The 25,919-nt window shown below is 48.1% G+C and overlaps 1 protein-coding gene across 5 annotated transcripts in view; it reads left to right on the top strand.

Moving 5' to 3' along the window:
- Positions 1-25,919, top strand: part of DOP1B (DOP1 leucine zipper like protein B) — a 111,443-nt gene that overhangs the window by 49,387 nt on the left and 36,137 nt on the right. For all 5 annotated transcript variants that reach the window (XR_006384953.1, XM_044250947.1, XM_044250946.1 and 2 more), the window contains exons 10-18: positions 2,265-2,385; positions 4,150-4,269; positions 5,921-6,023; positions 7,123-7,314; positions 9,597-10,278; positions 12,090-12,361; positions 21,822-21,974; positions 22,667-22,767; positions 23,468-23,658. Coding sequence is in view for 4 of the 5 variants with exons in the window: in XM_044250947.1 (XP_044106882.1) it covers positions 2,265-2,385; positions 4,150-4,269; positions 5,921-6,023; positions 7,123-7,314; positions 9,597-10,278; positions 12,090-12,361; positions 21,822-21,974; positions 22,667-22,767; positions 23,468-23,658 (1,935 nt within the window). In the remaining variant the exon portion in view is untranslated. The remainder of the gene's footprint in view (positions 1-2,264; positions 2,386-4,149; positions 4,270-5,920; positions 6,024-7,122; positions 7,315-9,596; positions 10,279-12,089; positions 12,362-21,821; positions 21,975-22,666; positions 22,768-23,467; positions 23,659-25,919) is intronic.

The following is a 25,919-nucleotide window of genomic DNA, read 5'->3' as shown; positions in this document are numbered from 1 at the left end:
CATGGAGCATTTGCTGTGTGGCAGGGATGATGCTAGGCTCTAGGGATGCAAGGGGGGGAAAAGGCATCCAGTCCAGTTGTATGCAAGGGAGACTCTGAGGTCCTCATGTGTTTTTACTGTTGTTAATCGTAACAGCTGACATTTTTTGAGCATTTTTTTTGTGTGTGAAGTGATTTGTATACATCATTTACATCTCTCTATGTACCTCCTTGCCTCCAACAACTCTGAAGTGGGTTTTCTCACTATTCCCATCTTACAGATGGAAAGACAAAGGTTGAGCAAAGTAAGTGATTTGCCAGAGGTTGCCTTGGAGCTGAGATTAAAATGCGGTCTGTTTGACTCTAGGGCCTAAGCTCTCTGACAGGGCATAGCTGCTTACCTGACTGCACGCAGACCCACCACACCCGAGACACTCGGTCACGGAACACGGATGACCTTGTATCCCGTGACATGTACAGCTCTAGCTGCTCTTGGCCAGACTCAAAGCATGAAGTGTTTGTCCCTCCAAACGCTGGCCTTAAGTGCCCCTGAGCTTGCCCTGTGTCCTTCCCCCTGCCCCTCCCCTCCTCTGCTACCTCAGTCCACTGGCGATGGCTCTACCTCTTTGTGTGGAGTGACTGCAGCTCAGAAAAATCACCATTTCCACTAAAAAATGAAGTGAGCTTTGTAAGTGTATTGGGAGCTTCCTGCATAACTTGGGGAAATAACCAAAGAAAAAAATGTAACCGTATTTTGGAGGCTGAGGGTTTTATGTCTTGACCTTGACCCTCAGTGAGCCAAGTGAAGTGTTGCTGCCATCTTGGGCTCCAGGTCGGCGTTTCCAGAAGGGGATGAATGGCAGCCTTCTGACCGATCCAGCCGTCTGATTTTCCTGTCTGTTACTTTCGTTGTCCCAGGGAAGACATACTTGGGAGGCAGAGGAGTGGATTATACAGAAGTAGAGCTGAAGGGGCAGGGCGGTCATTGTTCTGCTACCAGGCGTCCCCTGCTGCCTCATTTTCTCCTTCAGTCACGGCAACAAACTTGCCTTCATTTGTAAAAATCATTCAGCTTCTTCACACTGTAGATAAAATATATGTGGGGCTTTTGGTGAAAAAAGTTTTCTCAGAGGCACATCCTCTGTTTTTGTGAAAAAGAAGCATAAAAGAATGGATCGATCTGCTGGCTGCTTTTTATTAACACAGATATGTTGACAGAGCTTTCATTTCCTCTGAATCGATCCAGTTTTTCTCCCTTGAACACATGGGTGAGAGGTCACCCCCTTCCCCGCCTGGTGGTTGCTATGTACGCAGCAGAAATGTCTAGCTGCCTTCCACCTGCCTGATCGGTAGGAATGTTTCCCTAACCTGCAGCTGGTTCTATTCTTTTGTGCCATTTAGTAAGCTTTCCAGTAAGCTTTCCATTTCTTTTGTGGGATACCAGGTCATGATTGAAAGATTTTGTGGGGAGCACCTAGGTGGCTTAGTGGGTTAAAGCCTCTGCCTTCAGCTCAGGTCATGATCTCAGGGTCCTGGGATCGAGCCCCACATCGGGCTCTCCGCTCAGAAGGTAACCTGCTCCCCCCCCCCCGTCTGCTTGTGATCTTTGTCAAATAAATAAAATAAAATAAAATAAAAAAAGATTTTGGAGGGGTACCTGACTGGCTTAGTCAGTGGAGCATGTGACTCCTGATCTCAGGGTCATGAGTTCGAGCCCCAGGCTAGGTGTAGAGATTACTTAAAAAAAATAAAATAAAATAGGGGTACCAGGCTGGGGCAGTTGGTTAAGTGTCTGACTCTTGGTTTTGGCTCAGGTTGCAATCCCAGGGTCATGAGATTGAGCCCTGCATTGGACTCGTGCTCAGCCTGGAGTCTGCTTGGGTTTCTCTCTCTCTCTCTGTCTGCCCTTCCCACCCCTGTGCTTGCTCACACTCTCTCCAAAATAAATAAATCTTAAAAAAATAAATAAAAATGTAAAAAATGTTAAAAGAATGTAAAATAGAAAAGTGGTCCTACTCATTGGTATTTATGCTGAATAGCATCTCTGGTCAAGCATAGAAAATGCTTAGAACAGTGTCCAGCACGTGGTAAGCACTACAAAAATATTGGCCATTTTCACAGATGGTATTCCCCAGCTAAAGTTGTCGTTGTCAAACTGGAGTTTCTGAGCATTTTAGACAATAAAATTGTGTGTGCAGTTATACTCTCTCTTTTCACACGTGTGTCATGTACTGATGTAAACATGAATTGTTCGTCTTTCTCTGACTGTTTTTGTTTTAACTGCAGGCCCTCGAGTGGTTGGGGATTTGTTTCTCGAAGTCATCCGGGCCTTTTATTCTTACTGTGGAGATGCGCTCGGCTCCGATCTTAAACTTAGTTATACGCAGAGTGGAAACTCGCTAGTAAGGTATGGGTTTGCCCCCAGCTTCATGCTTCTTCCCTGCTGTTTTCCTTGCTGTTTATTAGAAATTATTGGGGCTGAGAACATGGGCACGCAAGGGATCACACCAGCCATGAAGATAACTGATGCTCTTGAGTCCGTCACCATGAATGGCCTGTTTCCTATTGGCTGGCGTCAGAGGCATGTGAGCTAGTCTTTGCCCAGCCTGGGCTGTACAGACCCCATTTACTGGCAGGTTCACAAGCCGTTTAAGGGCAGCTGGATCCGGTGTCCCCATGTGGGGACTTAGAAGGGAGGACAGCAGAGGCTGAGAGAAGATTGGGAGGTGGAGCCAGGGTCCAGCGGCAGAGGGGACACCCAGCCAGGGGCTCCCTGAGGACATGTGCTGCAGGACCCCGAAGGCAGAACATGTGGGGTTCAGGACCTCGCAAGGGTGTTGTCTTGGAGCATGTGGTTTTCTCTCAACCCTGGGTTTTGTTCTTGGTTTTTTGGTTTTTTTTTTTTTGTTTGTTTGTTTTTTAATTTTTTTCATTTTAGTTATTAGACTGGTGGTGGGGTGGGGAGAAAGGGTTGAGGGAAAAGCAAGCTCCCCGTGGAAGGGGGGCCCCACACGGGACTCAGTCCCAGGACCCCGGGATCATGACCTGAGCCGAAGGCAGACACTCAACTGATCGAGCCACCTGGGTGCCCCTTGCTTTTGTTCCTTTTAAGACAATACAGTCTCTTCCTTTTTACTTTATCCTTGATGTAATTTCCTTCTGCCTGAATTGGCATTGGGTATATTGAAAATATAAATCTATTTGAAGATTTCTCTGGCTTCTCAATTGTAAATGTACCAAGAGTTCTGAGTGTTTGTTTTTTCCTCCTAGAATGTTTGCTCTTTTCTCCTAGAATTATTATTTTTCTGAATGTGAAAGTAATGCATGCCATTTGTGGAACATAACGATATTTGAAGGTATCAAGAATAAAGATATCACCCACAATCCCACTGCCCTTGAGAGAAACACATGAAACATTTTCATTTCTCTCCAGACTTGGAATGCATACATTAATATATAGTTGCATGTCTTTTATTTTAAAGGTGGAATTCCAGGGCTGCCTGGGTGGCTGGGTCGGTTAAGCGTCCAACTCTTGATTTTGGCTCAGGTCATGGTCTCAAGGTCATGGGGTCAACCCGGTGTCAGGCCCCATGGTGAGCAGGGAGTTTGCTTGAGATCCTCTCCCTCTGCCCCTCCCCCAGCTCCTGCACGCTTGCTCTCTCTCGCTCGCTCTCTCTCTAAATAATATACAAAGATGGAATTACGTTAGCTATTTCGTTGCCTGTTTTTTTAAATGCAAGTTGTGGGTAGCTCTCCTGTCTTCTGCAGTGGAGCGTAACTTTGCCTTAGGCTCCTCAGTAAAGGGTTTATACTTGTTTAAAATAAATCCCGACTAACCAAACGGGTGTACCATGTTACTTCACCAGCAGGGTATCTAAGGCCTCACACATGGGCTAAAACTGCTTTCCTTTACCAGATTCTTTTCACAGTAGCTCTTATACTTACTCCTAAGAGAATGCCTCAGTGTAAATATTGTTTATACAGTGTAAATATTGTTTAGGATGGCGTTATGCAAACTCTTTCCTATATCAAGCCAATAACATTTTTACCTTTATTGGATTTGTCTGTCTCTCTAGAAGTAAGTAAACGAATTACAGTTTTTCAGACATGGTGTTCTCATGATAGACGACTTCTCACGGATGCATTCATGAGCCTCTGCCTTCCTTTACAGTGCAATAAAAGAAAACAGAAATGCCTCCGAGATTGTTAAAACAGTGAATTTGCTGATCACATCCCTCAGCACAGACTTTCTCTGGGACTATATGACCAGGTGTTTTGAGGACTGCTTTAGGTAAGTATCCAGTTTGGGATTATGGAATGTTCAGGAGGCTTTTGTGGTTTCATAGCTGTTAATGTGGCTCAGGTTGGGTGGTCTGTGCTGAGCACATGATGGGAAAGAATTCTCTTAAAATTGTAGTAGAATAAAAAAACATTGCCGGTAAGAAGCCTCAGGTACTCTGTGCCCCCTAATTCTGGAGCTTCCTTATTTATTAATTGTAAGTCGAGAAAACCTTCTGCATTTTCTCGTTACATTGACCAGATACATCTGCACGCGTGTTCCCTGAAGCTCATTTATTTAAAGGGGTGGAGATCTGTGGCTCTGTGACTAGAGTGCATGGTTTTAAAATCGTTAGTCTTCTTAAATTCTTTCTGAAAGTTTTGTATCACTGGTCCAAAAGCAGACATTTGGATCACATAAGAAAGAGCCCAGGGACAAGAGGCCTATCGTGTGGCATTGCCCAGGAATTAGCAGCCAGCCGAGGCGGGAACCCAGGAATGCCTGACCTCCCAGCTACTCCCCACTGTGCCCCTCTGTGTCCTCTAGAGCCAGGGCCCGGTGGGCGTTCAAGTCTGTGGTGAATCAGTTACCTGTAGCCGGACCCAGGGGCAGCAGCAAGGCCGTGTTAAACTGAAGCTGGAGTATATTTTGGTCAGCCTGTTTCCGTTTCAGAATTACAAAGGTGTGCTTTCTTTAAGAAAAAAAAAAGAAGGAAAAGAAAAGAAAAATCAACTACAAAACATTTCAAATGTAGGGCGCCTGGGTGGCTCAGTGGGTTAAGCCGCTGCCTTCAGCTCAGGTCATGATCTCAGGGTCCTGGGATCGAGTCCCGCATCGGGCTCTCTGCTCAGCGGGGAGCCTGCTTCCTCATCTCTCTCTCTCTGCCTGCCTCTGCCTACTTGTGATCTCTCTCTGTCAAATAAATAAATAAAATCTTTAAAAAAAAAAAAAAAAAACATTTCAAATGTAAGAAAGAATAAGAAATAATGCCAGACACACACACACCCCCATTACTGAAATTATACCCTTGGCCATTGTTTTTCAGATTTTTTTTTTTTTTCAAGGAATAGAATGTTGCTACCCAGACTGCCCTTGGAACATGGTTTGGGGGGGGCACCTGGCATTCCTCCTCTTGCTGGAGCTCCAGGTCTGCTGGGTGTGGCATCCCACCTGGGCCTGGATCCGCCCTCATCTGAACTGGTGACGTTCAGGTCTGAGTGAACGTGTTTCAGAGACACGCAAATTCAAGGCACAGACTGACACTCCATGTCTGATAGTTGTAGTCACTAGAGCTTACTTACCAGAGTGACAGAGCTGCCTTTCATTATGTTTGAAATAGGGTAACTTGCTTGCACATCGTAAAAAATGCTTGAAGTTTTTATTTTTTTATTTTTATTTATTTATTTATTTATTTTTTAAAAGATTTTATTTATTTATTTGACAGACAGAGATCACAAGTAGGCAGAGAGGCAGGCAGAGATAGAGGAGGAAGCAGGCTCCCTGCTGAGCAGAGAGCCCGATGCGGGACTCGATCCCAGGACCCTGAGATCATGACCTGAGCCGAAGGCAGCGGCTTAACCCACTGAGCCACCCAGGCGCCCCTGCTTGAAGTTTTTAAAGGAAAAAAAAATTGATTTGGTTTTCTTTCCTGTGACTTGTGTAGACCTGCGAAGCGGACTTTTCCTGTTGGGAAAAGCATCAGCCCTCCCCCGACGGTGTCAGAACTCTGCACCCTCTTGGTGTTCCTCCTGGACGTTATCCCCTTGGTAAGGCCCCTTGCCAAGAGGAGGCGGCTCTGTGCTTGTTGTTGTTCACGTTCTCATTAGTGTCCTTGGCCTGATAAACCTCACCTTCCTGAAAAAATGGGTACACGTAAATGCACACTTGCAATGTTTGTTTTGGCGTGTAAGATGTAGCTGAATGTAATCTCCTATGCCTTTTATGTCTTATTTAAAAGAGATTATAGGGGCGTCTGGGTGGCTCAGTGGGTTAAAGCCTCTGCCTTCCGCTCAGGTCATGATCCCAGAATCCTGGGATCGAGTCCTGCATCGGGCTCTGCTCAGCAGGAAGCCTGCTTCCTCCTCTCTCTCTGCCTGCCTCTCTGCCTACTTGTGATCTCTCTCTGTCAAATAAATAAATAGAATCTTTTTAAAAAAATAAAAGAGGTTATAACTTTGAGCCAGTTGTAAGTGGCCTGAGCCGAAGTTTTGTCCAGCAGAGATGACCTGGCTTCACCCTGCACCTCGGTTCTTCAGGAGTGGGATTAAAGGTATTTCTACATAAAACTGTGCCGTTGGCTAATTTTCTCAAAGGAAACTAATTTCCTTAATATAGAAATAAACCTGGCAATGATTTTCTGTTAAGAAAGGTAAAGACACTTGAGGGGCGCCTGGGTGACTCAGTTGGTTGAGCATCTGAGTTTGGCTCAGGTCACAATCTCAGGGCCCTGGGATGGAGCCCCACATCGGGCTCCCTGCTCAGTGGGAGTCTGCTTGTTCCTCTGCTCACTCCCCACCCCCGCTCACTCTCACTCTCTCTCTCATAAATAAATAAAATCTTTTTAAAAAATGGACTTTCTGGGTGCCTGGGTGGCTCAGTGGGTTAAGCCGCTGCCTTCGGCTCAGGTCATGATCTCGGGGTCCTGGGATTGAGTCCCGCATCAGGCTCTCTGCTCAGCAGGGAGCCTGCTTCCTCCTCTCTCTCTCTGCCTGCCTCTCTGCCTGCTTGTGATCTCTGTCTGTCAAATAAATAAATAAAATCTTTTAAAAAAAAAAAAAAAGGTGACTTTCTAAGGCACCGTTTTTTTTTTTTTTCTGACCAGAAATTGGAAACATGAGTAGTTAAACTCATGTCTGTTTTCCACAGGAACTTTACTCTGAAGTGCAAACCCAGTACCTCCCTCAGGTGCTGGGCTGCCTGGTGCAGCCTCTGGCTGAGGAGATGGAGGCGTTGAGCTTACCCGAGCTCACCCAAGCCTTGAAGACGTGTTTCAAAGTGCTCAGCAAGGTCCAGATGCCACCTTCCTACCTGGACATGGAGCCCACGAGTGGAAGCACGGTACAGCCCTGGGGAGCGGACATGGTTCTCTGGGCTTGGCTTACTTCCTGGGAGTGGGAAGTAATTAGGGTGGGCTAGGGTAGAAGTAAAGACCAGAGGATGTAAAGGTGTTACCTAAAATCTGCTTCTAGAATCCTCAGACGCTTCCCAGAAGCTTTTAGTGTGGAAGCTGACCAACCCCCTTCCGCTGACCACCCCCGCCACTCCCCGCTGCAGGTACTGGTTTGATTCCAGTACTGGGTTGTCCAGACCTTGCTCTGTGTGTGTGTATATTTGTGTGGTGTTGGTGTCCTTTTAGACACATAAGTGAGTTGCTCATTTACTTGGGCTGCAGTAACAAAGTACCACTGACTGAGGGACTTAAATGGGAGGGAGTTACTGCCTTCTGGTTCTGGAGGTCAGAAGTCTGAGGCCACCGTGTGGGCGGGGATGGTTTTCTCTGGGGAGGGATGTGGGGAGTCAGCTCCATCCTCTGTCCCTGCTTCTGGTGGTGCCGGCAGGTTCTGGGGTCTCCCTGCTGTGGACTCGGCGTCCTGCTCTGTCTTCATCCCCACCCTGTGTGCAGATTTCCTTTTTGGAAGGACATGGGTCATGTTGGATGGGGGCCCACGCTAATGAGCTCATTTTGACTTGACCATCTGCAAAGTGCCTGTTTCCAATAAGGTCACATTTCCAAGTACCGGGGGTAGGACTGATTCATCTTTTGAGGGGGACACAGTTCAACCCATAACATACAGTGTTCTCTGACTTGCTCTGGTTCTCAAACAGTGTTCTGGGGGCCTCATTCCATACCGGTTTATGTAGAAGCTTCTTACTCTTGGGTGACTTCTGTGTGATAGACTAGGTGTGGCTTTCCCATGGCTTCCGGGCTTCTCCTCTCAAGGGCAGTTAGGTGATTTCTGGCTTTTCACTGTTACAGGCAGCGCTGTGCTAAGCTTCCTTGTGCAGCTGGCTCGTGGTTGCAGGTTTCTCTGAAGGGTCAGTCCCTCTCCGTGGGTTTCAGTCAAACCCATTTCCTTTCAAACTGGAGAGATACGTGCGCCTTCTAAGTTGGCACGGATCCTGCCAAACGGTGCTCCCAGAAGACGGTAACCAGTCAGGAGCTGGGGGCCTGCAGTCTTTGGGTTATTTTTATTTTCTACTTTGCTTAAAGATTTGAAACCTCGGCCCTTGACACCCGTCCAGTGCAGCTGCGGGCTGGAGCGCAGGCCGACTGGGCGGCGGACACCCAGAAAGGGAGCTGCTCCCAGCGCTCAGGGCTGGGCCTGCACTGGGGTGCAGACCCACTCACAGACTGTTAACTCCCTTTCCAGAGTTAGTCCTTTTTTGTTTTTTTTTTTCCTAGCTGTAATAGCTAATAAAAAAAGTCCCTTAAATGATTTCAGATACAAAATTTAAGCATGTGTCCTCAAACATAATTATCGATGTTTCACAAAGCGTGGACTATTTCATTCTTCCCTGTAGAGCACAGTGGTTTAAATGTTGGAATGTTTTAAATTTAATGGGATATTAATGACGTTAGCAGTGTAAGAGGAGAGGTTGACTGATTAAAGATCATAGTGTCATCCCTCGGAAAAAGCGATGGAGCACGCGTACGCACACTCACACACACTCACGCACTCACCAGTAAGTCGGTGGAGGGGTACTTACATGTACATGAGTAAACACTTTATTCTGGCTTTCTGCTTTCATTTTATTTCTTCATGCCTTTATTTTTCCCTCAGCCTGACATCCTCATTCAGTTTTTTAATTTAAATATGCCAGAAACTCTTCTTTTTTTTTTTTTAAAGATTTTATTTATTTATTTGACAGAGAGAGATCACAAGTAGGTAGAGAGGCAGGCAGAGAGAGAAGAGGAAGCAGGCTTCCCACTGAGCAGAGAGCCCGATGCGGGACTCGATCCCAGGACCCTGAGATCATGACCTGAGCCGAAGGCAGCGGCTTAACCCACTGAGCCACCCAGGCGCCCGCCAGAAACTCTTCTTAAATAACGTTTTTGAGCCTTGAACCTAAATAAATAATACAAAGTGGGCTCAAAGCCCGCCTTCCTGGAGAGTATGGGGCCCAGCAGCCTCCTCTTTGGGCTTGCCCCCCCTTCTTTCCCCTGTCGTGCCGTCTTCATTGTATTATACACTTTTACACAGGGGTTCTCTTGGTGTAGAAAATTAGGATTTAAAAAAACTGGAAGTAACCTATTCATGATTTGCCCCATTCAGCTGGTATTTGAATCCCTTGGCCTACGAGATGTGTACAACACAAATTTCCTTTTTTTTTTCCCGCAGAGTCCAGTAAGAGGTGAAAACAGTGAAGTGATTATAGACACAAAGGCAGTGATTGCGGCTGACGAAGATGCTTCGTTTCCTCCCCTGAAATCTGAAGACAGCGGGATCGGGCTCAGTGCCTCGTCGCCAGAGCTCTCGGAGCACTTGAGGGTCCCCAGGGTTTCTCCGGAGAAGGACGATGTTTGGAAGAAGGGTGGGAGCATGCAGAGGACGTTTCTTTGCATCCAGGAGCTGATCGCCAACTTTGCGCACAAGAACATTTTTGGAGGGCGGCTGACCGGGTCCGGAGAAGAGAGCAGGTGTGACGAGTCCGCGGGCCGGAGGGACGAGGACGGGCCACCGTGCTCAGCGGGCAGCGACTCCGACAGGAAGAACCCGTGGGACACGAAGCCCATCAGCGTGCCCCAGTTTAAGCAGATGCTGTCAGACTTGTTCACAGTTCGAGGGTCTCCGTTTAAGACAAAAAGTGCAGAGTTGCCATCGCCCCCGCCCAGGAGCCCCGGCCAAAAAAGGGAGGACTGGGCTGTGGAGCAGGTGGTTGTGGACCTGGGGAGCTCACGGGAGGGCTGCAGGGAAGCCTTCGCGGCCGCCTGCCACCTGCTGCTGGACTGCGCCACCTTCCCCGTCTACCTGTCCGAGGAGGAGACGGAGCGGCTCTGCGAAGGGCTCTTCCAGCTTCCCGGTGAGAGGCTCCCCCCGGAGTCCGCCCTGAGGAGTCCCGTCCCGTGCCCACACCCTCTCTGCCATGTGGGTTTTTGTCGTTCATGGTGTGTGCTTTTGACTTGCCTCTTAAAGATGGCAGATTGGTGAGGCTGGGACCGTATTTTTAAACTTGAGGAGTCCCGCAAAGCCTGTTAAGAGGCCTGGAACGTAAAAGGCGCTTCATGATAAATAGTAAATAGACTAGTTCATGAGACCGATCGTTAAAGATTTGTGTTCGTCTGCTAAGGTTGCTGTAACAAAGTACCACTAAGTGTCTTAAACAACAAAAATGCATTGCCCCACAGTTCTGGAGGCAGAAGTCTGAGATCAGCATATTGGCTGGGCTGTTCTGGAAGGTTCATAAGGATGTGTTCTAGCCTCTCCCTAGCTTCTGGTAGTTCCTTTGCTCATGGCATCATAACTCCAGTCTTTTCAGGGCTTCCCCTGTGTATGTCTATACGTCCTGTGTTCAGTTGCCTTTTTATAAGGACACCAGTTACTTTGGATTGGGACCCACTCTCATATGACCTTGTTTGAACTCATTACATCCACATCAACCCTATTTCCAAATAAGGTCACATTTTGAGGTCCTGAAGGGACTTATAACTGCAACATAAGAGTTTTGGGGAGTCAGGGGGACACTATTCACCCCATAACAGGCGGTGTCTTAGAAGCTCAGGCTGCCATAACAGAAAACCATAGACTGAGTGGCTGAAGGAATAGAAATTTCTTTCTCACAGTTCTGAAGGCTGGAAGATTGAGATCAGGGTGCCAGCATTGTTTCTGAAAGAACTCTCCCCTTGGTTGTAGACGGCCACCTTCTCACAGGGCGCTCACATCCTGGGGGCACGGGGGCATCTCACCGGCGTCTGTTCTTACACGGGTGCTAATGCCGTCACGAGGGCCCCGCCTCTGAATACCATCACGTTAGGCATCGGGGCTTCAACATACGGTTTTGGGGCAGACACAATTCAGTCTTCAGCAGGCAGTGAACTCTTAAAAGAGAAAAGAGAGGAAGGTGGAAAACGAGAAAGAAGTGATGAAGTTGGTAGGAACACAGGACCAAGCCGTCCCCTCTTGCAGTCATCACAGTTAATTTCCTCTGCAGTTTCCTCGTGGCTCATTAGCCACACATGACACTGTACTTGAGGATCGGCATTTAGAATTCAAGCCCACGGTTTATTTGGGGCCTCTTTTTTTTAAAAAACATCTTATTTATTCATTTGAGACAGGGACAGAGCATGAGCTGGGGGAGTGGCAGAGGGAGAAGCAGGCTCCCTGCTGAGCGGGGAGTCCGATGTGGGCTCAATCCCAAGACCCCGAGATCATGACCTGAGCTGAAGGCAGAGGCTTATCCATCTGAGCCCCCCAGACACCCCTGTTCTGGGCCTCTTTGATGCCATGTGTCCTGCCATCAGGAGAGCCTTAAAAAATGTTTTGAACTCGATACCCACAAATGTGGATTTACTACATGTAAATTTAAAAGCAACTTTTAACATGAGTTCCACTATATGTAAGTTTCTAAATAAATAAATAAAAGGCAGGTGCTCTGAGTCATCTCAAAGCCCTGAGACTGACGTTTTCAGAAGTCAAATAACCTGAGAAGCTTTTGAAAGCAGACTCAGGGTCCTTTGTCCTCTGGCCCCGAATGATTACTGATAATCATGGCACCACCAGAAGGTTACTGTCACACTGCTGGCCGCCTGACTTGTGGCTCTCAGTGGGTCTCCGAATCTGCACACAGCGAGCCATCATCACGTGGTTCTGTCTTTCTGACTGGTTTCCTTGCAGGGGCCGGCGATTGCAGCTTCCCGTCCTGGCTGAGGTCCCTCATGACCGTCAGCTGCTGTGTGACCGACTGCTTCCTCCAGAACGTGGCCATCTCCACCCTGCTGGAGGTGATCAACCATTCCCAGTCCCTAGCGCTTGTCATCGAAGACAAGATGAAACGTTACAAAAGCTCTGGACACAACCCGTTCTTCGGCAAGCTGCAGATGGTGACAGTCCCTCCCATTGCTCCAGGGATCCTGAAAGTCATCGCAGAGAAGACCGACTTCTATCAGGTATCCCCCACTGGGCGGAGGTGGGCGAGACCCTCTTCCCAGCCATCTGTTCAAAGCTGTCCCCGACGTGGTGGTCACAGGGATATGGTGGCTCTGATGACAGCCCCAGAGGGCTGCTTGAGACCTGTGCCCGCCTTGTCTGTCCCTCTCTCCCAGGCTGCAGCAGTTTCTGGCTCTGCTCAGTTTTAGGCTGACTGGACTTCATGTGTGAGGATTATTAAGTTGTATGTAAATATATGGAAGAAAAGACTGTGCCCTAATTTATAAGGGTAAAGGCTTTGAAGCTAGTTCACCTCAAGGAAAGCTTAGTACTTGTCAAATTTAGGGAAGATTATCGCTGAAGATGGTGAGCGGGTCTTGTGTCCATCTTTGAGGGGACAGAGTAAAATCACTTAAAGCTATATATGATAGGGCTCGTTTAATTGCAAAAAAGGCTAAAAGCAGTTCTGGTGAGCTCATGAGAAAAAGTGAAGTTTCTTATAGAGACAGTGCCCACAGATGTCAAAGGTCAAGAGCGGAATCCAGCTGGGTCTCATCTGGGGGCTGTTAGACCCTGAGGCTGCTCCCTCTGCACCTCGCTTGGCCGAGGGGGTGTCCAGGGGTCACCTAACAAACTTGGTTGCCATGTGACCTTCAGTCTGCCTCATGGCCCTCAAGTTTGATTCCTATAGCTAATGATGCTCCTATATCTTTCCCGCAAGCCTGAGCTAACAGGTTGGGGCTGTTAAACAGTCTGTCAGCGAGGCACCCTTGGGTCAACGCCTTCCGCTTCTCCAGCCTACGCAGCAGTGACAGGGGCCAAGGGATAGGAGATCATGTGGGGCAGATGGGGATGTGCCCACTCACTGGGACCTGGGGAATGGGGCCGTAGACACCCAGGAAAGTTTTGACACTTGGGAAGAGATATTTTATATAATTTATGGGTGAATGAGATGTGGAAACTCTACTGTCCCTTCAGGTCCTAACAGCGGGTGCGTTGAAAGTCTTTGAAATAGGCTGCCTTGGGGCACCTGGTTGGCTCAGTGGGTTAAGCCTCTGCCTTGGGCTTGGGTCATGATCTCAGGGTCCTGGGATGGAACCCCGCATTGGGCTCTCTGCTCAGCAGGGAGCCTGCTTCCCCCTCTCTCTCTGCCTGCCTTTCTGCCTACGTGATCTCTTTCTGTCAAATAAATAAATAAAATCTTAAAAAAAAAAGAAAAAAAAGAAATAGGCTGCCTTTTTCCTGTTTGGGATGAGCTCTTCCCAAGCAGGTCACATAACTGAGGCCACCTCTCAGCTTTGTTTCTTTCTTTTTTTTTCTTTTTTTTAAGATTTTATTTATTTATTTGACAGAGAAAGATTACAAGTAGGCAGAGAGGCAGGCAGAGAGAGAGAGGAGGAAGCAGACTCCCTGCCGAGCAGAGAGCCCGATGCAGGACTCGATCCCAGGACCCTGAGATAGTGACCTGAGCCTAAGGCAGGGGCTTAACCCACTGAGCCACCCAGGCGCCCTCGGCTTTGTTTCTTACTGTTGTTGTTGCTGTTGTTAATAACAGCTGTAGTTAGATAAAATTTACTTACCATACAAGTCTCCCACTTGAAGTATACAATTCATTGGTTTTTACCGTAATCGCAGAAGTGATGAAGTTCTCGAACCTAGGTGAGGTTCAGTGGGGTGAGGTTCGGAGCCGATGGCTAAAGAAAGAATTCTTAAGACGTCTCTGGTGCAAAAAGGTGGTTCATTAGAGCACGGGGACAGGACCCGTGGGCAGGCAGAGCTGCGGCTGCCCCGAGATACACAGGAGTTGGGTAGGTGAGGACAAAGGGGTGTTCAGAAGAGCTATTGGGGGAAAGAAGACTGTCAGGATACTGAAGGCCTGGTTACTACCAAGCCAAGGCCACTTTCCCTCTAATGAGGCACTAACAGAAAGACAATTGGGAGTCTCCTGGTGGAATGTGACATTCCTGCTATCAAGCGTCCTTGTTAGTGAGATTTAGGTTTTAAAAGAAATGTAACTTTATTTACTTTTCCTTCTACCTCCGTCTCCTTCGGTTTTTTTTATGGAGGGGAGGGTGGCTATAGGCCTTGAGGAACTGAGTTATGTGTTTTTGGAAATTGGGCTATTGATAAGGTAACTTCTTTGTTGTAAATCTCAAGGACATTTGTAAACCAAGAGAGACTCCTGCCGGGCAGGACTGTGATCTCTGCAAGATAACCATTTGCTCTTCTTTTAGGGCAGTCAGGGATGCCTGTGGAATGCCACACATATTACCAAGGGGAATGGATGGAGAGGGGGTGCAAGGCGCCAGCCCCTGCTCTGTTCTCAGCCAGTCTCCTACTCCCTCATCAGAAGTGTGCCATTTTACTTAGTGTTTTCCCTATTTTTTGTTATCCTTCCTTTACAGTTTTCTTTTCCAGCAAATGGATATTTTTCTGTGTAATGTTTTAATTGCTCTAATAGTTTTTCTCAGTATATTTTTGGAGTTGTGTGTTTCAGCATGTTCTAGTTATAGTGCAGTGATGCCTGTGTGCCTTGCATTTTACACAATTTTTTTTTTTTAAGATTTTACTTATTTGAGAGAGTGAATGAGAGACCACAGCAGGGGGAGTGGCAGGCAGAGGGAAAGGGAGAAGCAGATTCCCCACTGAGCAGGGAACCAGACACAGGGCTCAATTCCAGGACCCCAAGATACCCCAAGATCGTGACCTGAGCTGAAGGCAGACACTTAACTGATTGAGCCACCCAGGTGCCCTACTCAGTCTTTTCAAAAAAAACCCATTTGACAAAAAGGAAATAGGCATTTAAGCTGTCTTTTTAGAGCTACACAGTTACCTTGACCGGTGCTTTTTGTATGGATTTGATTAACTATCTGGGGTCAGTTGCTTACACATGGAAGAACTTCCTTTAGTGTTTGTTTTGAGTTTTTAAAATTTAAATTCAGTTAATTAACATATAATGTGTTAAGAATTTCAGGGGTGCCTGGGTGGCTCAGTGGGTTAAGCCTCTGCCTTAGGCTCAGGTCATGATCCCGGGGTCCTGGGATTGAGCCCCGCATCAGGCTCTCTGCTCTGTAGGGAGCCTGCTTCCTCCTCTCTCTCTGCCTGCCTCTCTGCCTACTTGTGATCTCTGTCAGATAAATAAAGAAAAAATCTTTTAAAAAAAAAATGTGTTAAGAATTTCAGAGGTAGAATTTAGTGATACACATACCCAGCAAACAGTACCCAGGGCTCATTTCATCAAGTGCCCATCCCCCAGGTACTCCATCCCTCTCACGCCCCCCCCCACCGCCCCCAACAGAACTTCATTCAGTGTTTCTTGTAAGACAGGTCTGCTAGCAACAAATTCACTCAGTGTTTGTTATCTGGAAATGTCTTTATTTCTCCTTTTGTGGAAGATAGTTTTACTAGATACAGTGTTCTTGGTTAGGTTTTTTCTGTTCTTTCGAAACTTAGAATATAAGAATAAATATACTTTAATCAGTCCCAGATATGCTTGAATATACAATATTTAAGTAAAGCAGCAGTTTTGTTTTTTTTTTTAAAGATTTTATTTATTTATTTGACAGAGAGAAATCACAAGTAGATGGAGAGACAGGCAGAGAGAGAGAGAGGGAAGCAGGCTCCCTGCTGAGCAGAGAGCCCGATGTGGGACTCGATCCCAGGACCCTGAGATCATGACCTGAGCCGAAGGCAGCGGCTTAACCCACTGAGCCACCCAGGCGCCCAGCAGCAGTTTTTTTGAGAGAGAGAGAGAGAGAGAATGAGCACGTGCGCCGGTGCACAGGGGCGGGGGTGGCTGGGAAGCAGAGAGGGAGAGAGAACCCTAAGCAGGCTTCACGCCCAGTATGGAGCCCATCTCGGGGCTCGATCTCATAATCCTCAGATCAGAGTCAGGTGCTTAACCGAGTAAGCCACCCAGATTCCCCAGCAGCACTTTTTCAATAATCCCATAACAAATGTTCACGTGAATGTTTGAACTCACATTGGGATTCACCATTTGGATACGTGACTCACTGTCTTCTTGCCTCTGGCGTTTCTATGAAAGGGCAGCTCTGGATCTTCTTAGGTTTCCCTTATACTGATGAGTGGTTTTCTTCTTGCTGCCCTCAAGATTTTCTCTTCATCTTTGTCTGTTAGCATCTCATTGCGATATGTCCATGCTGGATCGTGTGGAGTGTATCCTACTACGAATGCTGCAAGTGTTATGCCTGAGTTTTCGTGTCCGAGAGACCACCAAGGAGCCAAGCACCGATGCAGTCACACGAGGGTTTATTTGACAAGCTTAAGCTTGGGCCCAAGTACACCCGGCACAGGGGAGTAGGGACTTGGACCCCGAGCCAGACCACAGTCAGAGTTTTTAAAGGCAGAGTAGGGGTGGACTCGGCAGTGGGTGAGGACAAAGGGGGTTATGGAGGATGTAAGTCTCTAAGGAATTTTGGAAGGGAGGTCTCCAGGACCTTGAGGGGCTAGCTGTTATCTGGGGAAAAGGTTATTCATTACCAATAATAAAAATCTTCTCGTGAGACCCTTTAGATGTCAGTGGGTCACATGCTTGGGAATGATCGCTGACACTACCTTGGAGGTTTAGAGATAAAGTTTCACACTTCTATCCAGTGTCCTTGTTAGTGAGATTTGGATTTAGAAGAAATTTAACTTTATTTACATTTCCTTCTACCTCAGCCTCCTTCAGTTTTATGGAGGGGAGGGTTATGTTAGGGCTTGAGGAACTGAGTTATTTGCCTCTGGAAATTGTGCTATTGATGGATAGCTTCTTAGTCGTAAATCTCTAGGACATTTGTAAACCAAGGGAGACTCCTGGCTTGCAGGATTGTGATCTCTGCAAGTTAACTATTTGTTTTTCTTTTAGGACAGCTAGGGTTGGTTGAGGAATGTCACACATACCACCGAGGAGAGGGGGAGCGGGTGGAGAGGGGTGCAAGGTGCCAGCCTCCGCTTTGCCAAGATGGCTGTACTCGTGTCAGAGCTAGACTCGAGGTGGGTACAGCCTTGTTTTTCTTGGCCTCCACACAAGCTTCTTGGATATGTAGGTTAATGTTTTTTTGTTGTTGTTTTATCAAATTTGGGGAGTTTTTGTCCGTTATTTCTGCACGTATTTTCCCTGCTCCTTTCTGTTTCTCCTCCCACGGCACTCCCGTCCGTGGGTGTGCTGCTGCACTTCACGGTGGCCCACAGTCCTCTCAGGCCCTGTGCATTTCTCTTCATTCTTTTTTCTCTCTGTCTTCCAGATTGCATCATTTCTGTCAATCTGTTTTCTTCACCAAGTCTTCTTTCCATCCATTCAGATGAGCCACGGAGCCCCTGAGGGGTGAAAGTTTCATTTCAGTTATTATACTTTTAGTTCCAGAATTTCCATATGGTGTTGTTGTTGTTGTTGTTGTTTTGATTTTGGGGGGATTTTTTTGTTTTTTGTTTTTACCATTTTCCATCTCCATTCCTGGCCCTTGACTTGTGGATTCGGTCTGTACCTGGGCCACAGCCTCCCCCAGGTGGACCTGAGCTCCTGCCTCCCTCCTCTGTGCTGCTCCACGCAGGTGTGTTTCTGCATGTTCCGGTGATATCTGTGTGCCTCGCGTTTTACTCAGCCTTTTCTTTTTCTTTTTCTTTTTTTTTTTTCAAGATTTTGACTAGAGCAAGCAAGAGAGAGAACAGGTAGGGAGAGCAGCAGAGGCAGAGGGAGAATCAGGCTCCCCACGGAGCAGGGAGCCCAAAGCAGGACTCTGTCCCAGGACCCTGAGATCATGGCCTGAGCCGAAGGCAGACGCTTAACCTGACTGAGCCATTGTCGATATTGTCTGCTTGATGAGAAATTGTCATCATGCCTTCCTTTACTTTTTAAAATATGGTTTCCTTTAGTATTTGAGCACATATACAGTGGCTACTTTGAGGTCTTTGTTGAATAAATCTGACACCTGTTTGCTCTCACAGATACCTTCTCCTGCTCACTTTTTTCCCTTGTGCGAATGTCGGATTTTCCGGTTTCTTTGTATGTCTTACTGTTTCTGTTGAAGACTAGACATTTTATTTTTTTTTAAGGTTTTATTCATTTATTTGTCACACAGAATGAGCACAGGCAGACAGAGTGGCAGACAGAGGCAAAGGGAGAAGCAGGCTCCCTGCTGAGCAAGGAGCCCCATGTGGGACTCGATCCCAGGACGCTGGGATCATGACCTGAGCCAAAGGAAGAGCCTTAACCCACTGAGCCACCCAGGCATCTGGAAGACTGGACATTGTAGATAGTGTATCATAGCAGCTTTACTGTATTCTGACTGCCCCCCGTCCCATCTTACTTTGTCCTCGTCTGTTGTTCACTGTTTGGTGACTTGCCTAGACTGGTGAGTCCGTCTCCCCCGCCGTGTGAGTCCTTTGGCGCTGCTCCCTGGAGGGATGTGTGGTCCCCTGCGTTGTCTTAGCAGGGTTCTCCCTGACCGTCTCTTTCCCTGCTCTCTCTGTGAGGCTGTCTCTGTCACCATCACACACAGCCGTTAGGCCCCACGAACTGCTGGCTGGCTGCCTGCTCTCGTGTTTTCAGCAGTGCCCACAGGCCTATGTTACTCCACAGTCTGATCACTTTTGGAGGCCAGACTGTGAGTTGTTTTGTTTACCCACGAGGGTTCTTCCTGGCTGTCTCTCGTCCCAGTTACTTCCGGTAAACAAGCTGGCCTCTGGTTTAACATGTTGCTGTCGTGGGGCTACTGGGCTTGTGGTAATTACTTACTACAGAATTCCACTGTTCTTGAGAGCCCTCCTAGGTTTGAATTTCCTCACACTTTCCTTGAGGGAGCTCTCTGGGTCATGGCCATTGCTCAGGAAGAGCGGGGAACTGAGACCGTTCCCTGTTTTCTCTTGGAGGGAGGTCCCACAGGAGCGGTGGCCCTAGTCGTCTGAGCTTGCTTCTTGGAGCACATCCCATCCCCCACAAGCAGGCTAGGGTGAGAACGATGGGAACTCCAGCACTCCTGGCCTGCTGTCTGGATACAGCCTCCTCCCGGAGTGAGGAAGAGGCGTGAAATGCCGTGGCCCGCCCCTTCCTCGGAGATGCAGAGCCTTGGACTGGGAGCTGCGGGGAGGGAACTCCACCTGGAGTGGATAGTCCCGTTCCTTGTCACACCAAGCTGGGCTGAGTTGGGGTGGATAGGGTCACAGTTCCACTGCCACAGACTTGTTGCTTTTACTGGAATTCAGTAGATTTTCTTGAATAAATGTTTCTTTATTGCCTGAGTGCCCTTAGGATAATTTCCAAAAACTCTAAATATTTGATTTGTGGGTTTGGTAATTTTTTTTTTAAATAATTTTCATCAGTTATGGTAGTTTTTTTCTGGAAGAGTTCACAGAGCTCCTCACACAGCCAGACTAACTTGTGCACTCAGACCCCATCTGCGGGGTTAGGTCCTGGTGGAGCCTCATCTGATTGCTGTTTGGCCTGGGCATCTCATCCCACACCCACTCCCTTTCTTTCCAGAGTTGAGTCCGTGTGGATCTCGGAGCAAGAACAGCGTCACTATGATACAGTAGCAGTGACTGGGCTAGTCCTTCCTTGCTCCCACTTGTATCTGAGCGGCGGGGGGTCATTGTGTCGTAAGGCACAGGGAATGGAACAGAAGGAAGAATTTAGTCTGTGAGTCTTCGAAAAGCTTGTTAATAGAATAACAATGATTGCATTAAACACTCTTGTTTTGACGACGTACCCTTGGTCATGTTTTTGGAAGGCAGGCTTTTCTAAGTTCTTTCTGAAGCCTTGATTTTTATTTTGAGTCATATTTGGTACGTATCTGAGTGCTTATCACTCGCCGGGCACTGGAGTGCACTTTGTAAAGTGTAAAGCCATCCAGAACGGCAGCACTGGCTGGCTGCTTCCCACCTCGGGAGGCGGTGAAGCCGCCCACACCAGCAGCCGGGCCCTGCCCCGGTTCTCGGGCTCCAGGTGTGGGGCTGGCTCCGATCTTCTGCTCATTCCCACAGAATAGCCCACATGCCGGTGTTTGCGTTGCCCACGATGCAGAGAATAAGGTCCACTATCCCACGAGTGCCCCGACCTTCCCAATCAGGTGGTAATGGCAGAATTCAGTTCACTAAGAAAGTGTTCAGAACGTAGGGATTGAGAAGCCCAACACCGACCAAGGAGCAGGGGTGTGTGTTGTGATCAACATCAGCTCCCTAACCCTTCAAAAAACATGGTTTTAAACCTCCCAAAAGGAGTTTCTTCCGCATAAATTTGCCCCCAGGGATGACAAGTAAGGGGATTATTCTGCTTAATTAAAAATTTTGTATCGGGTTTCATTGCAATTTGGTAATTGGTCATATTCCCTTAGACTAAAAAAGTAATGAAAATAATGGTTAGGAACTCCAGCCGGTCAGCGGTTAATTTGACCTAACAGAGAAGATAGTTTTGTCAAATAGAAATAAATGGGTCAAAAAACGTCGTTTGATCTGAGATGTATTTATAAAATACCACAGTTTATGATGCGTGGTCTTTTCCCATGACCTGGAAGAATACCTTCAGAAATTCCCTTCTGGAAGTGGGCCCTTCCCTTTGAGTCTCATCTGGTTGGGTCAGGGCTTCCCCTGCCCCACCCCTGGGTGCTCCCTGGGACTTTGGGAGGGGCTGTAGCCACGCCAGGCCCTGTAGGTTTAAAGAGCTAAGATCAGGGCTGAGGACATGGAGGGCTTGATTTGGGTGTGATTTGTGACCTGAAAATGAACTGGGCATCTGCTGTGGCACTGTGCACAGTGATGGGAACGGACAGGTTTGTGGAGTCAAAGCAGAAAGCCATGATTCTTCGTCAGTACCGCATGGCGACCAGTGTAAGCCAGCCCTAGGTGGCAAGGTGCTGTGAGTGTGTCTGCCTCGAGACTGGTGACCAGTGCAAATCCACCACACTTCCTGGAGGCCACAGCTCTGGAAACCCCTGTAACAGCATGTAGTAAGCCTGGGTCAAGTGTGCTTGTCTTGTCAAAAGGATATGTCAGCCGGTAGGTTCTTGCTTCCAGTTGATTTCTTGCCTGAAATAATGTTGCTACCTGGGCAAGAGCTGCACTATGCTTAGCTACAAGATCAAACTTCCACGTTTCAAGGAGCACCTGGCTGGCTCATTTGATAGAGCACATGACTCCTGATCCCAGGGTCATGAGTTCAAGCCCCACATTGGGCATAGAGCTTGCTTAGAAATTAAAAAGAGTAGTTTTCAGATGCCTGGCTAACTCAGTCAGTTGAACGTGTGACTTCCGATCCCAGAGTCATGAGTTTGAGCCCCACATTGGGTATAGAGACACCTCCAAGTTTAACCTGGAATGTCACCTGGTGAGGGTTTGATTTGGTTTGGGGTTTGGTTTGCTTCCTTTTGTTTGTTAGTGGTACTCCTTTGTATATTGAGGACCCGGTTTTTCGGGGCTAGGATTGGACTGGCACAAGGAGGAAGCATGGGCGTTGCCTCTATTCACACATTCTGCCTTCTGCCCCAGAGGGTGGCTCGTGTGCTTTGGAATCAGCTGAACAAGGAGACCCGGGAGCATCACATCACCTGTGTGGAGTTGTTCTACCGGCTGCACTGCCTCGCCCCGACGGCCAACATCTGTGAAGACATCATCTGCCATGCCCTCCTGGACCCTGACAAGGTAGGTCTTTGCATCCTGTCATCTCCGTCCTGCAAAGATCCCAAATGCCAGGCCACCCGTCCCTGTACGTGCCTGGAGCAGACTTACGTATATTCAACCCTTCCGGGGCTCAGTGGTCATCCTAATCACGAAGCAGAGGTGTTACAGGATCTCAGGATTGGGAGGCCTTCAGAAGGACTGGCCATCCCCTTTAGAGTCCTAAAAATATGGGTTGTGTCCATATTAAGACCATCAGGGAAATCTCCCCCAACTCCCATGATGTTTGCAGGATCCTGAGTGCTTGCAGGGATCCTAGAGCTCCTGGTGAAGTAAGCAGCCATAGAGAATATGTCACCCTGGCCATCCTTGGTGGTCAGGTTGTGTCCTTGTGCTCTGAGCCACTTGGGCCTGGCCCATCTGAGGTATGTGAGAACACCGTGCTCTTCGTGGTCTTGTGATCTTCGACCACAGGCCCAGGTATGACCCTGGACATGAGCTAATATGGAGTCTTGAGAATGTGCTCTACCGTGTCCGGGAAGAGAGGATGCCGGTTCCTTTCCCCGGGGCCACGTGAGACCACTGAGAGCCCAGCCCCGCCGCGGATGTTGCCGTCCTTCTGCTGAGCTCGTGTGTGTTACTAAAGCTGGGTTTGCTGTGACTGTAGCGCGTTGTGAGAGGAGTAGGTGCCTCACGCTGTTTATTTCCTCATCAAGGGAACGAGACTGGAAGCTCTGTTCAGGTTTTCCGTCATCTGGCATCTGACGAGAGAGACCCAGGGCAGTCGTGTGACATCTCACAATCGCTCCTTTGACAGGTAAGGTGCTCCTCAGGGCTACGTTACTCTTAATGCAAAGGAGATTTTGCCGAGGTTCCTGGGTGGGGTCTTGGGCCGGGAGGGGAAAGCGTGTGAAATGGATAGCATGACCCCATTTTCTGGATGCCCAGCAAACAATTCCCATGATTCCCTGAGTGACTTCAGGCCAGACTCGTGTGGATGTGTAGTAGGGATTTTCTTAATTTGGTCCTGGGGCAGGAGGCCCGTGCAGCAGAATCACCTGAGCAGCTTTGAGATCGTGCCTTGTGAGGGGACCTTCGTAGGGAAGGGGAGTGGTCTGGGTCTTTATCGGGGCCGTAGCTGCACTGCTTGTGGGCACTTGAGTGTCATGGACCGTGTGCTCGAGATGTGAATTTTATTGCAGTACAGTCTGTTGCACTTAAAAAAAAAAATCCCCTTCCTTGTTTCCAAAACTAGGTATGGGGCCAGACACACACCCTTAGAGAAATGCCAGCTGATTCTGATGGTGGGGGGACACCCCCCATAGCCAATTTAATCAATTTGGGGTGAAGCCTGGGCATCAGGATTTTAAAAAGGTCCTCCGGTGATTCTAGGGTGGAAATCCCCTTGTCTTTATCTGCTTGGGTCTCCTGGGCCCAGCATGGATGAAGCTCCCCAGGAGCATCCTGGTGCACGGGATGGCAAGATGCTGGCCCCATGATACCCCTCCCACCCACAGATCCCTGTTCGTCGTGCTGGACAGCCTGGCCTGCACGGACGGCGCCATCAGCGCGGCAGCCCAGGGCTGGCTGGTGCGCGCACTCTCTCTGGGGGATGTGGCCCGCATCCTGGAACCCATGCTCCTGCTCCTGCTCCAGCCCAAAACCCAGAGGACCTCCATTCACTGCCTCAAGCAGGAGAACACAGCAGGTGAGCACACCTCTCAGGGCACCCGGGGGAGCACTGTGTCCCCAGTGTCCCTGGGCCTGGGAGGGAGCAAGGGAAGGGGCTCTAGGACCCTTGGACCCAGCTCCAGACCCCAGCTGCCAAGGGGGACAGTCGAGGCACTTAGCCCTGCTCAGTGGTTTGGCCGGATACCGGTAGTGTGAGGGCACTTTGTAAAGTTGTGAGGCCTCTTAAAATGTGAGGAGCGGACGAACCAGCACTTAGAAATGCTAGGGAGTGGGTTTGTTGTTTTCACTGAAAAATCAGATTTTTTTTTTTTAAATAAAAAAGGAAATTGTTAGTAACCCACGCTCCAATAAAAATAGCTGATTTTTTATTCTTCTGCTACTAAAAACAATTCAAGTGCACCTAAGGCAGAAGGAAAGAATAACGGACCCTCCTTGCCAGTGTCTCCCAGTGTGCCTCCGCTTAGAAAAGTTGCAGTTCATGGGCGCCTGGGGGGCTCAGTGGGTTAAGCCGCTGCCTTCGGCTCAGGTCATGATCTCAGGGTCCTGGGATCGAGTCCTGCATCGGGCTATCTGCTCAGCAGGGAGCCTGCTTCCCTCTATCTCTCTGCCTGCCTCTCTGTCTACTTGTGATCTCTCTCTGTCAATAAATAAATAAAATCTTAAAAAAAAAAACAAAAAACAAAAGTTGCAGTTCAGTGTCTGGCTAGGCTGACACTTCTCTCCAGATCCCCGCTTAGACCGAGGGGTAGTTGAGGTTGCCTCCAGCTGTGAACGGCCAAGAAGTTGAAATTTCCATGTCATGTGGTCAGTTGTACGTATCTAAAACATAACTTTTTTATTTGTGAACATTCAACACCAAGGTGAGTGGTTTCTTTTCTGCCTGTTCATTTTTCTGTCATGACGTGAGCTGAAGCCAAGAGTCAGAGGCTTACCCAACTGAGCCACCCAGGCACTCCCAGAGGCATCTTGAGCGCAAATTAGTAGAATATAGGCAGGAAGAAGAGAAATGAGCCTAAAAAAAACCTGATGAGCACATTACATGTGGGTGATTAGTGCCTAGTACAGTTCATGAACTAACATGTCTTCTGCAGTAGCAGTGTTTTATGACTTCCTGCTGTTTTCTCAGTGATGACTTCACAAGCATTGACTTAGCTTGTTGAGCCCAGCGGGCTGTGAATTTTCTATTTGCACCAGTCTTATCTTACAGGGAGAAGCAGCCTAACACCCCCATAAGCAGTCATTTCTGAGACACTTTACAAGGTTCCTGACCCAAACTGGAACCCCTAATTTTCCTTTAGGAAGGAAAGTTGGCTGCCTTCTCAAAGAAAAGGCATTCTGTTATTCCATGTTATAAGAAAGTAAAGCACCTTCTTCAAAGTTTGGCTATCATTTATGGCAGCTAAATTCTTTTCGAGTTCCTTTGCGTTAAGAAGAAAGTCCTAACACCGCGCGTGCCGGTTTTCAAAGTCTCAGGGCACTTCCTCTAACCTGTGTTTCCTGCTACGGCCCTAATAGGAGAAAATGTCTTTTTCCTGCCTTGTCCTTCCCCTGGAAGCAACCAGAAGAGTTCTGCTTTACCCCCCACCCTATCTCTATAGATACCTATTTTGAAAACATCACCATGAGCCTTAGGCAGCTCATGTATTTCTTTCCTTTTTTTTTTTTAAGATTTTATTTATTAATTTGACAGAGATCACAAGTAGTCAGAGAGACAGGCAGAGAGAGGGGGGGAAGCAGGCTCCCCGCTGAGCAGAGAGCCCGATGCAGGGCTCGATCCCAGGACCCTGAGATCATGACCCGAGCTGAAGGCAGAGGCTTTAACCGACTGAGCCACCCAGGTGCCCCAGCTCATGTATTTCTAATGTCTGTTCTTCCTTCCCTAATCTTGCCCAACCCTCACAGAATAGTTTTGCAGAGAGCTGCCTATAAAGATCGGGTTGGTGGTACCTACCAAAGGCTTCTTTCTGGGTGGTGGTCCATTTTGAAGAGACCCGAATATTTTAAAGCATTGCATATTTTCTGATTACAGAAGTACTTACATGCTTATTTTAACAATTGGAATAATAAGGAGGTCAAACCACGCATGGAAGTCCCCTGCAGTCTCGCTGATAGGACTAGGTCCTGTTGGTGGCTCGTGGACAGTCTTCCAGATTTTTTCAGAGCTGCATGTTATAGGTGCTGTCCCCTAAGTGAGCTCGTTCAGCACAGCTTGGTTCTGTGGCTTGGGTTTTCTTCTTTTACTTAATACATCCTGCACATTGCTCCATATCAGTACAC

This window comes from Neovison vison, chromosome 6 (genome assembly GCF_020171115.1).
Source record: "Neovison vison isolate M4711 chromosome 6, ASM_NN_V1, whole genome shotgun sequence".
Taxonomy (NCBI): Eukaryota; Metazoa; Chordata; class Mammalia; order Carnivora; family Mustelidae; genus Neogale; species Neogale vison.
The sequence above is the reverse complement of the archived record's forward strand: the minus strand, read 5'-3'. Positions and strand labels throughout refer to the sequence as shown.